The sequence below is a fragment of the Petaurus breviceps genome, unplaced genomic scaffold, assembly GCF_028583685.1.
Source record: "Petaurus breviceps papuanus isolate PSGF00001 unplaced genomic scaffold, PetGlider_PUasm1.0 174, whole genome shotgun sequence".
In the NCBI taxonomy this organism is placed as follows: domain Eukaryota; kingdom Metazoa; phylum Chordata; class Mammalia; order Diprotodontia; family Petauridae; genus Petaurus; species Petaurus breviceps.
The window spans coordinates 63,012,285-63,025,243 of NW_027185761.1; the positions used below are offsets into that span (position 1 = coordinate 63,012,285).

The following is a 12,959-nucleotide window of genomic DNA, read 5'->3' on the forward strand; positions in this document are numbered from 1 at the left end:
ACCCCAGATGGGGTGATGGAGCGCTGGGCATGACTGAACAGCACGGTCCTGGATTTCTCCTCAGTTTTCCTGTCACTGAAGGCATGAGCGCCTCAGCAGTCGTCCAGGCTTGCAGCCTGGGCCTGGTCCGTGGCTCCTCTGCTCTCTGGACAGTTTTGTCATCTCTGCTGGTGTATTCTCTCCTGTTTGTGCCCCCTTCTCTGCCCGCTGGGCCTGCTTTGGTGCGGGCCTTCAGCACCTCTCATTTGGACATTGCCCATTGGCCGCCTTGTCTCGAGGCTCTCCCCACCCCGTCTGCCACCTGTGCAGCTGCCGGAGTGACCTTCCTCACGTCCCCCCGTTAACTCTAGCCCCCAACAGGAAGTGCTCCCACACTTGGGACACACGCAGTCCCAGCGTGGTGGTGCTGGCCCCCGGGCCGTCCTTGCACACGCTCTGCCCTTTCACTGCCTCTAGCCCATGCCCAGGATGCCCTTCCTCCTGGCTTCCCTCAAGGCTCCTGCCTCTGCCTGTCTCTGTCCCTGTGGCCCCCTCCAGCTCCCAGAGCTTTGCCTCAGAGATTCTCTCCCACGTTCACTGGAGATAGCTGGCATCCCATTCAGATGGGAGCTCCTCGTGGGGAAGGGATGGTTAGGGACTATTCTTTTTTTTTGCTTTTTGGAGGGGGAAAGGCAGGGCAGTTGGGGTTAAGTGACTTGCCCAGGGTCACACAGCTAGGAAGTGTCTGAGACTGGATTTGAAATCAGAAGATGAGTCTTCTGACTCCAGGCCTGGTGTCAGCCATTGGGCCACCTGGCTGCCCATGTATTTACCCACCCCCACTTCATTGGCTTTGTATCCCTAATACAGTGTCTGTCATGGAGTAGACAATTAAATACTCTTTTAATTTGAATAAAAATGACTTCTGGAAAAAGAAAGTTAATTTTATTTCAAATATAGACAACAAGATGGAGTGGGTCAGCTTAAATGCTGAAGAAAAAAAGCTTCCTCATGATTTCTGTGTTCTCTTTCAGGTTACAACTTTATGATAGCACTCAATGAAAATCGCTGAACATTCAGGAAGACACAATGGGGACCCCTGGTTCTGGAAGGAAGAGGACACCGGTCAAAGATCGCTTCTCGGCCGAGGACGAAGCTTTGAGCAGCATCGCCCGAGAGGTTTGTGAGTCTAAATCCTTGCCAGTGCCCTGTCACCACCTGGGCTGTTGTGTGAGGAGAGCGGAAGCATGAGAGCTGATGAATGTTCCAGGCGCAGGCCTCCTGCAGCAAGCCTGGATCGATGACCCTCCCCACAGGAGGCCCCTGTGCTAGGAGCTTATCACAAACAGCGCCTTTCCGAGAATATTCCAAGAATACCGCCTTGGAACAAAGTGGTGTCTGGCCTTCACGCCTACCACCCTAATCTGAAGGGCGACTTTCTGCTCTCTTCATGGGGGGTCTTGTATTTAAGGAGCTTGTTCTAATTGGCTGCTGTCGTATTTATGCACCAGTGGTTCAGGTTCCTTCACTGCAGGCTGATCCCAGCTTCCTAGAGGTTCTAGGTAGGTTCCAGACATGCTCATTCCTTTGCCGGCGCCCAGTCTGGGGGCATAAGTGTTGTCTCTCCCTTGAGCACAGAGGCTGTGAGCGGGAATTCTTTATCTGAATGTCTGGTCAGGAATACTTTCACCGCGAACTTTCCAGACTGGTGGAGGGAGGCCCTTTCAAAGGCAGCTCAGCAAACAGTTCCCATGGTCCTGGCCCTGGGCTTCCTAGTTGGTAGGACACAGGGCTTTAGCCTTCCAATGGGAATGCCTTGTCTTTCCTCTCATATTTAAAGTGATTCGGTGAGACCTTTGATGTTTAATGATCGTCAGCCTTCCTATTAGGCTTTGTTGCTTCATGTCATGATGGAGGTCATGACCCCCAGCACCAGAGAACCCAAATGGCCCTGGGATTCCACTTACTTGGGCGTTCCTGATGACGCTAGCTTCATGTGGCCTATGCTATGGGATGCTAAGTTTTCCATAGTTTGATCTTCCTGACTTGGTTGGGGGCCAAGGCTCTTCCCCAAATTCTCTTGAAATCATGGGGACACAGTGAGTGTCACACTTGGCCTGTCCATTGGCTAATACTTTTTCTCAACACATGACCAGATCTTTTTTTTACTTCCATCCTACATTTCTTTGATGACATCCTTTCCTCCAGTTCTTTTTAACTCCTTGTTTATTCTGTGTTGGCAGTTTACTCTTGTCTCCTGTCTGATAATCATTTTTAATTTTGTAGTGATTGTAGAGATTGAAGATTGCAGCCATCAACATATCTGATATTAAAAAGATGGGCCTGCCTTTGGTTTCACAGAGAGTTTTGAGGTCATTATAAGAGCTCTTCATTTGCCTAAAGGCAATCCGAGGACTCTCTTCCTCCTGGGCCCAAACTCAGGGTGTCTCCGAGACACTCTGCAGCATCCGACATTGGTAACTGCTCCCTTTCTCAAGATTTCTGCTGCTGGGGGTTCCACGCACGACATTGCTTTCTCCTGGACCTTCTGCCTCTCTGACATTTTCTTCTCAGGCGCCTTTGCTGGCCATTGTTGTTTGCGTTCCACCTTATGCCTCAGTGACCCTAGGCTTCTGTCCTCAGTTTCCTGCCACTTTCCCTCTGCGCAGCTTTTCTTAGTGGTCAGCTCCTGTGGGTGAGGCGCCATCTCTCCAGAGCTCCGCAGCTGCCTCGCCAGCCGCCTCTTGGTTATCTCCACCTGGCTGTCCTGTTGACATTTCAGATTCAGCATATGTGAAACAGAACTTAATATTCTTTTCCCCAAATCCTCCCTTCTTCCTAACTTCCCACTTTCTCTTGAGGGTATTGGTATTTATCCAGTCACGATGGTTTACAAGTGTGGAGTTACCCCCTCCCTCAGCCTTCACCTCCTGTCCAGCTGCAGCCGACTTTGTTTTGGTAACTTCTCCAGCGTTTATCACAGTCTTTCCCCTCATAGGCAGCTTCCCCACCAGTAGCCTCCTCATTCAGCCCAGGACTTGATACAGCTGCCAAAATGATTTTCTTAAAGTGCAAGTCTATAGATGTTTTTCTCTTGCTTAACAAGTCCCATTAGTTTAATTTTTTTCCTCTAGGATACAGTGTCTCTCCCCTCCCTCCATCCCCAGAAAGCCTCCACGATCTGGCTCAGGCCGGCCTTCACAGTTTCAGTATTTTGCTATTGCTTCCTTTCTTGTGCATCTGTGTGATACCACTTGGCTTTGCTGCTGTTCTCTGTGCCTTCCATACCGTCTTTGATCTCTGTGTCTTTGCATGGGTGGTTCATCTTGTCCCTTACCTCTTTTTCTTAGAAGCTCTACCTTCAGTCATGTCTCATCTCAAATGCCACTTTCTGTAAGAAACCTGTCCTGATCCACCCATTTGTACTGTGGAGACTATTTCTGGTAAAATTCTGCTTCAGAGCACATTGAAAAATTTTTACATGTGTTTGCATTTATGGGACATTTCTGCCACATTTGTTTCCTAACCAAGAATTTGGATAGGAGCTCTCCAGAAATGCTAATGCAGAGGTGGGGTTATTTTGTCCAGATTTCTGTGGAAGGATGAAGTTGTTGCTTTCAAGGACTCTTCTGAGGGTTAACACAGGGCCCCTGAGTATTCAGACACCTGGGTTTATGGCTGTAGCTTCTCTCAAACACATCCCTGAACAGCCAAGCAGAAGATAGAGATAGTTATGTTTATGTGACCAAGTGATTACTCCTTAGTAAATGGAGACAGCTGCACAGGCCTTGTCCTTGGCAGGCACTGGCTGATTACTAGGCCTCCTGCTCATCACCTGGAAATCAGGCCCCAGCCCCATTTGACTTACAGTAGAGGATGGATATTACTGACTTTATCTGTAAAAGAACTTCAGCTGGTGTATCCCAAGGGCTGATCTTTCTGTTTTTATTTTTATCTCCAGAGCTCCAGTGAGGTATAGGCTGGCTTTAGCATTCTTGTACAAAGGCTCACTTGTAACAGGAGAGGCACAGATCGGGTTATCTTACTCACAAGTCCACATCCTGAGTACTGAACCACTCTGAGGTTTAAAGGAAAGCTATGCCTAAAAGACCGGCTTGTTCACACAAGTAGATCAGATACTAAAAGGATCTAATCAGCCAACCAGCCTTTATCAAGGACCTACTGTGTGTCAGAAACTCTGCTAAGGAAATCATTCTAACCCTCAGAGTCCTTACCTTGTGGAGGTTACAGGGGCATGAGTGAGGAGAGAAGCATACACATGTGAAAAGATCACAAGGTTCTTTGGGAGGCAGAGCATATACCATTGGTATACCATTGGTGTGATTGGGAATCCTTTGTGTAGACGTGATACTTGAGCTGCTCTTTGAAGAAAGGCAGTCTCAGTTGGGTGAAGTGTGAGTGCATTCCAGACACTGGGCACAGCCATTACAAAGGCATGGATAGGGAAATGGTGTGTTGTGTGTGAAGAACAGACAGGAGTCTGGTCTAGCTGAAAGGCAGTCATCATAAGGCTGGAAGGATAGTTTGGAGCGAGCTTGAGAAGGGCTTTAAAAGCCAAACAGAGAAGTTCCCCTTTCATTCTAGGGAGCCATTGGAGTTGACTGAATGCAGGATGACCTAGTTGGATCTGTGCTTTGGGGAGATCCCTGTAGAAGCTGAGTCTCAGACTGGGGCAGTGAGAGGCAGTAGGGAGCCTGGTTAGAACGTTGTTCTCAGCAGCCCCACCAGGAGATGATGAGAGCCTGACCTCACATGGTGGTTTTCTGAGGTTGGAGGCACACTGCCTTTGACCGTTGTTCCCCAGCTTCCCTTCCCATATACCCACTGTAGCCTTCTTGCTGCTTCTGACATGCTCCCCCATAGCAGGCCTCTTTGGGGTACCCAATTCCTTTGCTTGACCAGGGACCACACCTTGGTTCATTCTGTTTCTTTGCATCTAATGTTTCTGACCATTTTCTACCTTCCCAGACTGGCCTGTCTCTTCTGCCCTGGGTGGCTCCAAGGCCTCACAGGAAGTTGGCAGGTGGAGGTGAGAGCCACTCACAGGCCTCCACGCTGCTCGCTTGGTGCGGTTCTTGTCCAATCTTTCAGAGGGGGCCCGCTCAAGACTTTCTTTGCTTCTTTTCCTGTCTTGGATGCTGGTGTAGCATTCCTTGTGGCCTCTTGTTCTTGCTACCCAAACAGCTTCCTCTCTCCTCCTGTCATTCAGGGGATCTGTGTCCATTCCTTTTGGTCTCATGTTTCAGGTTCTTTGGTGTCTCAGGCATCTATCAGTTTTGTGTTGATTTTGTTGTAGCCTTGAGTCCCTTGAGCTTCTCTGTGATTTGCAGCTGTATTTTACTCCTGGAAGAATATTGGTTTAAAAGCGATCAGCATGGCAAAAACCTCTTTAGGATGTGTCAAGGAAACCTTCCCAGTGCGGTGCAGCCTGACCACTGTCTCCTGGATCCTCCTCACCATTGGTTAGCTCATTCATCTGTGGTGCCTGTCCTTCATGTACATATACATGCATTTATTACACCTGGTTCCATCTTTTCTGCCTTAATTGTAGATTGCTTCCTATCCTGTGCTCTTTGATGCAGCCAAAGTGGCCTTCTCTTTCTTCCTTCCACATGACACATCATCTCCCATACCTGGAACATGCTTTGCCCTTTACTCTGCATCATGGGATCCCTCTCTTCTTTCAGTAACGCAGCTCAAGATGACCCCTGTCCCACAGCCGCCAAGGATTGCTATAACTGGCTGCCTTATATTGATTTGTATTTATTCTGTATGTAATTGTTTCCCAGTAAGAACAGGAATTGTTTCACTCATTGTATTTTGTATCCCCAGGTATTTTGGAATGCCTGGCATGTTCTATGTGCTTAATAAATACTTGTAAATTGATATACACATATACACACACGCACACATACATGTTTGTGTGTGTTCCTTCTGGTCTTCACGGTTCATGGGATCCATGGGATTATTGGACATTGCAGTTTTGTAATTCACTTTCCTTGGGACACTCCTTTATTCACTAGCCTTTAGTAGTTTTCTACTCTGTCAAAGTATAATTTCCTTATCTTGACATTTTGCTCCAGTCTGACTACAACCCACTTTTCCAGTCTTTTCTCCTATGGTAGGAATGTAGGATAACAGGTTCAGTGCTTGGAGGACCCTTTAGGGCCATCTGGACCAAACCACCTACTTGTCAGATGTAAAAATTGGGAGCTAGAGAGAACAAGCGACTGTTAGAGGCGCCAGCTGTCAGACTGACTGTCAGAGGTAGCTGCGCCTTGTGCAGTGGACATTCCAGCCAAACTGAACTAACCTCCAGGCAGCTCTTTTAGCCTTTCCATGGCTTACTGTGTTGCCTCTGCCTGAAACCAACTTCTCAGCTTCATCTTCAGGCTTTGGAATCTCTAGATGTTTGCCAACCATCTTTGACTTCTTTGTTCTGGAATTTTCCCAGGAGTCAGAGTTCTGACTTCTCTTCCCTTTATAATAATAGCACCTGCCTCAGCAGATTGTACTTTTAAGGTCTGGAAAGCATATACTAATGCCCTCTGGAGTCTCACCGCTAACCGGTGCAGTCACACCATGGACACTTTGTGGGTTTGGGTGTTTGGGAGGTGATGTGCTGGGGACCTTCGGTTTTTCTTCTCCCAGATATTGATAGATAAGCTTATGCCTGTCCTGACTGTAGACCATTTGCTAACTCAAGGCAGTTTGTAGCTTTTTTTAGCCTCCAAAACTGGGAGGCAGCTGTTTTGCGTTGGTTAAGCTTGTGTAAGAAATGGTCATGTATTTGTGTTTTTGTTCATTTCCCGTGTTCTGGAGTTGGTGGCTTGTTTTAAACAGGTTGGGAAACTGCTCCTGTAAACACTGGTGGTGTCCTCTCCTTGTGCTGTCTTCTGTTGTATTTACTCTGACCTTTGCTCTTAACTGCTTTCGTGAGCAGTGCCCAGCTCTTACGTAATGACAGCTGTGTCTGGGACTAGTAGTTGCTCTTTTGTTAAGTTGTTACCTTTTTAGGATTGTACTTGGTGCCTGCCCTCTGTCTTCTTCACCCAAGGCTGCTGAATAGCCTTTTAGGCCTTGGTTTCTATAACTTCTTTTTAAATTTTTTTTTTTTTGTTGTTTTTTGGAGGACAGTTGGGGTTAAGTAACTTGCCCAAGGTTATGCGGCTAGTTTTTTTTGTGTGGTTGTTAAGGGTCTGAGGCTGGAACCGAACTGGGGTCCTCCAGACTCCGGGGCCGGAGCTTTACTCACTGCGCCACCTCGCCGCCCCGGCCTCTACAGCTTCTTAATCCAAAACATCCTAGATGCTAGTTTTCCACATTCTGTTGACAGCCCTCGTTTTGCTCCCTTCGTGGCGCCATCCGCCTTGTCCAGGTGTTCTGTGGACATGGTTTGTTGGATCTTTTAAAGTTCCTTGTAGATACACCCCTTCCTTCCCCTTTATTCTAGAGTACAAGGGCATTGTCCCTCAGAAGCTGTGACCATATGGGAGGGGACAGTTAGGTGGCTCTGAGCATTCCCCAGTGAGTGATAAACAGCATCTTTTGGAGGGGTGGGTGTGGGGGTGGGGGTGAGTGGGTGGGTGTGGGTGGGTAGGTGGGTGTGTGTGGTTGTGTGGGGTGTGTGGGTGGGTGGGTGTGTATGGGTGTGTGTGGGGGTGTGTAGATAGAGGTATTTTTCTATTAGTGGTATTACCTTAATACTCTGATTTTGTCAATTTATTGATAAAGTATTTATTTTCAGCCCTGTGCTCAAAGATAAGTTTACCTATGACATGTTCCAAGGGGTTCAAGACTAGTAGGGGAATAACCTGCCTTCATGCTATCATCCTATAGCGTGCTTCCTTTTCCCTTTACTCCTTGGAAAGAAAATCTGCATTTGCTGCCTCTCCTTCCCTTCCTTTCACCCTCTTCAGCTCTCTGCAATGGCCTCCAACCTCATTCTTCCATTGACCCTCCTCTCTCCAAAGTACCAGTGACCTCTGACTGACCCTTTCACAGTCCTCATCCTTTTTTTTTTTTTTTTTAAGCAATCAGGGTTAAGTAACTTGCTCAAGGTTACACGGCCAGGTGTTTCTGGGTGGGTGCTAAGTGTCTGAGCCCGGGATTCGATCTCCAGGTCTTCTCAACACTGGAGCCGGTGCTCTTACTTGCTGTGCTACCTGGCCACCCCTGTCCTCATCCTTCTTGACTTGTGTGCAGCATCTGATGCTCTTGACTGCTCGCTCTCTCCTCCTCCAGGCCTCTCTCTCCTGTTGGGTGAGATGACCTTCTCTTAGCTCTGCTCTTTCTCAGTCTGCTTTGCTGGTTCATAGTCTGTGTCACAGCCCCCAAGGGGGAGTGCACCCCGAGGCTCTGTCTTTCTTCCTGAGCTCCTCATCTCATCTGGATTTAATTATATTCTCTGTGCCGAAGACTACCAGATTTCTGTGCCCAGTCCTCTTCTGTCTCTTCAGCTCCAGGCCTGTATCATCAACTGCCTGTTGTAAATCTTCAGCTGGACACCTCTAGGCTTCTCAAACCCAACATGCCCCAAGAGGAATTCATTATTTTTCCCTCCAGATCTGCCTCTTTTCCAGACCTCCCCATTATTGTCTAGAACCCTTCCATCTTTCCAGTCAGGTTCACAGTCTTCTTGTCATCCTTGAATCCTTATTCTTAGCCCGCAATCAGTGACCAATGTGTTCATTTCTTTGTCTACAACATGTGTCACGTCTGCCTTCCTCTCTCCTTTTGTACACCCACGTCCTCGTTCAGACCCTCGAGACCAGACCTGTTGCCTAGACTGTTAACTGTTGTCTTCTCTCCCCACTCCATTCACTTCTCCACACAGTTGCCAAAGTGATTCTCCATAAGTACAGACCCTATGTGTTCTCTCCTCCTCAGTGAACTCCAGTAGCTCCCTGAAGATTAAAATAGGACCTGCTTGCCACTTAGAGTGCCCGCCCACTTGGCCAGCCTGCCTTTTTAGTCTCCATAGCCCAACGAAACCAGCCTTTTTGCTTTTCCTCCAGTGTGGCTTTCCAGTTTCCATTCTCCTGTGTTGGGAAAGTCCTTGGTCCTCACTCACCGCCCACCTCCTCCTAGATCTCTTCAGGTTAGAACCCTTCCCGAGCTGATCACTCCAGCCCAGCTGCTAGGGCTTTCCTCCTAAACCTCTCTTGTATCTTTTTGGACTAGCCCTCTATGTGTATTTTGTTTCTCCTAGCTAGGTTGTGAGCCCCTTACACGCAGGGATTAGTTTATCTTTTTCTTTGCATCTCCAGCTTCTGGAATGGTACCTGGCACTTCTTAGGATCTTGATAAATGTTTGTTATTAAACAGGAATTATTCAACTGGGAGGCAGTTCTTTCGGTCCCTAAGCCCCCCATTCAAATCTTGTATTTGAATTTGAATTGTAAATTTTATTTACTATTTTATTTTTCTCCAGTTACATGTAAAAATAAATGTTAAATTATTAATCTTAACACATTTAAATTTATTGCATTAATTTTTAATAAATGTAATGAATTAATTTTAAAATAATTTTATAAATTTTAGTTCCAAATTCTCCCTTCCTCCCATCTCCCCACACCCCCCATTGAGAAAGTCAAGCAATTTGATATAGGTTATACATGTGTAGTCATTAAAAAATATATTCTTAATAGTCATGTTGTGAAAGAAAACATCGACAAGAAAAAAAATAAACAAAAAACCCTAAAAAAGTAGCTTCAGTCTTCATTCAGACACCATCAGTTTTTTCTCTGGGGATGGATAGCATTGTTCATCCTAAGTCCTTCAGAGTTGCCTTGGATCGCTGTATTGCTGAGAATAGCTAAGTCATTCCCAGCTGATCATCTTACAATGCTGCTGTTACTTTGTGCACAGTAGATTTCATTTTGCATCAGCCTATGCAAGTCTTTCCTGGTTTTCCTGCTCATCGTGTCTTATAGTACAATAGTATTCCATCACAGTCACATAAACAATTTGTTCATGCATTCTCCATTGGAGGGGCATCCCCTCAATTTCTATTTCTTTACCCCCCAAAAAAGAGCCGCTATAAATATTTTTGTACATAGAGGTCCCTTTCCCTTCTGTTTTTTTTTTTTTTATCTCTTTTGGGATAGAGACCTAGTAGTGGGATTGGCATTTTATAACCGTTTTGGCATAGTTCCATATTGCTTTCCAGAATGGTTGAATCAGTTCAGAACTCTACCAGGAGTCTGTTAAAATCTCTTTTTTTTCTACACTCCCTCCAACATCTGTCATTTACCTTTTCTATTATCCTGTTAGCCAGTCTCCCTGTCGGACCCTGGGGAAGTTACTCAAACTCAGTACCTTGGGCAGTTCCTTAGGACTAAGTCATGGTCTTAGAGATCACCAAATGAAATCACTGTTCTTTGTATATTCATTTATTAAGCTCCAATTCTATTGCATCAAAAAAAGGATTAAATAAATATTTGTTTCCCTTTTTGGATGGACTTTACAATTTTGCATCATCCCAGTTCCATCTCTGGTGAATTGTTGCGTATGGACCTCACTAAGGATTATCTTTAAACAAATTTACCTTGTTTAAAGATACAGATTCTGGGATTGAGTGTTGAGGGACCATAAAAACAAATCATCTGGTCTGGTCTGATCTTCATTTTATTTAAAAAAAAAACAATGACGTTTGACCGGTTCTGATGGATGAATGAAAAATCATTTCTTAAGCTCTTACTGTGTGCAAGGCAGCGTACTAAATCTTGGGAGATATCCATAGAAAAGCATAGTTCTTGTTCCCAAAGAGAAGAGACAACACACAGAGATTTCAGCTGCCAGCCTGAAAGCAAGGCTTGGTGTGCTTGGGGTGCTGGGACAAAGGTAGTGCATCATTTTCTACGTTCATTTCACTGCTAGAACCACATCCATTTCTGATGTTGAATCTTCAAGCAATGTTAAGGACACTGGCAGTAAGAGTATTTTCTGGGTCTTTGATAGCTGTGGTTCCTTTAAAAAAAAGTTTTAACCTGGCTAAGTGTGATTTTAAAAAATTCAGTGAGCATCACCAATATTAATCAGTATTATTTTAGATTATTTAACTAGACAGTATAAGATACCTGAGCGTATACTTGCCAAAACAGGCACAAGGAACTACATGAACACAAACATAAATTGCTTTTTATACAAATAAAATCAGATTTAAATAATTGGAGTATATTTATTGTTCAGGGGTAGGTAAAGCCAATATAATAAAAAAAAAATGACAGTTTTACCTAAGCAGCCTATTTATTCAAGGCCATCTCAATTAAATTAGTAAACAAATATTTTATGGAGTTAGGAAAAATAATGAGAATTCATTGTATATTGTGTGTATGCATATGTTTGTGTGTGTGTTTATAGAGATCTGCGTATGTGTCTACATAGCCAAGTTGAATCGTAGCCTTCTGTGGTTGTGGTGATGGGGGCTGGGGAGAAAGTGAAGAATACACAGCAGAGAACAAAAGAAAGCCTAGAAAGAAGCACAGAAAAGCTGAGCAGCTTTGAGCACTGTGTAAGATTTATTGTGTATGTTTTTCTTGAGATGGAAGTTTATTGTTTTATAATGAATCCTCTCATGGTCTGCTGTCTGCATGGAAATGTTCTTTTTTTCCTCTTCTCATTTTGTATTTAAGTTCAAAATGACTAGAAAATGTATACACAAAAAAAAGTCCAGTGAGGTTTTTAATTAAGGAAAGGATACATGCATTTTTAACTAATTAAAATTGAGAGAATATAGAGTAATGCCCCCTTTTTATTTTCTTTTGTGTGTATGTGCTTTCAGTTTGGAAACCATGACAACACAGTAAATATTGTGGCTTTGATGTCATGTCTTCTTTGTTTTGATCTGTGCTCTGCATTTGCGGGTCCAAGGTGACTCAGTTTTGGCTTGCCCTCATTAGCCACGTTCCTTCATGTGTGCAGCTACTGCCTAGAATAGGGCCAGTTCATTTTTCTAATTTATTAGAACCAATATATCACCTAGGTAACGGTAACTAGAACATCATTTGTAGTCTTCTGGTTGAGGTTTCCTGGAATTGGCATTAGAAGCAATTTTTTCCCACAAATTTTATTAGCTTATTTACTCCCAATCTTCTGCTTTTTGTGCTTCCCCTCCTTCCCTGCCCCCTTCCACGACCTGGACAGCCTGCTGCTCCTGGATTGTGACCCGTCTTCCACCCTCCTGAATCTGTGGATCTGACAAGATTCCTGAATACCCTTCAGGTGCTGCCTCAGATGATGTAGAGAAGAGCAGTGTAGGCCTGGCCATCATGGAGATTGTTGTTACGTAGAGAAGAAGAAAAATGTACACACCTTTACAAATAAGGTCAAATGTAAAAAGGTATCACAGAGATAAATAGAGGACACTTTGGGAAACCCTTGTGCCCACTGGGAGAATCATGGAAATCATCACAGAAGAGTTCCTGTTGGAGTTGGGTCTCGAAGGGTGGGCAGTGCCTGTGAGATTGGCAGAGGATGGGCATTCCAGGGGCAGGAACTTGTGAGCAAAGCATGGAGATTAGGTAGAGAAGCAGACACCTTCAGGAGGGCCAGATTGTCTGGTCTGGCTGAAGCCGGGAGTTCACAGAAGGAAACCAGGGGAAGAGGAGGTGGAGAAGGCTGAGGCGCTGGTCCTCCCCCATCCTCTTTCCTGTGACTTGGGAAAGTCATTTTGCCCTTCTTTTTTCAGCCTCAGTCCCCCCACTTGTAAAAGGAGAATATTAACTTGATTGTCCCTGTGGTCCCTTCCAACTCTGAAAAGTCTCCAGTTAAATTAAATGCTAGTGAAAGACTCAGGGAGGTGGCATAGTGGATGGCATGCTGGGCCTTCAGGCAGGAAGACACTCACTAGCTATGTCACCCTGGGCAAGTCACTGCACCCTGCTGGCCTCCGAGGCCAGCACCTCCAGTATCTTTGCCAAAAAAACCTCACATGGGGTCTGGAAGAGTCGGGTGCC

The 12,959-nt window shown here is 45.4% G+C and overlaps 1 protein-coding gene across 1 annotated transcript in view; it reads left to right on the forward strand.

Moving 5' to 3' along the window:
- LRRFIP2 (LRR binding FLII interacting protein 2) overlaps positions 1–12,959 on the forward strand; it is a 96,623-nt gene that overhangs the window by 26,070 nt on the left and 57,594 nt on the right. The window contains exon 2 of the mRNA XM_069084316.1: positions 1,014–1,158. Within this exon, the coding sequence (XP_068940417.1) occupies positions 1,069–1,158 (90 nt within the window). The 5' untranslated portion in view covers positions 1,014–1,068. The remainder of the gene's footprint in view (positions 1–1,013; positions 1,159–12,959) is intronic.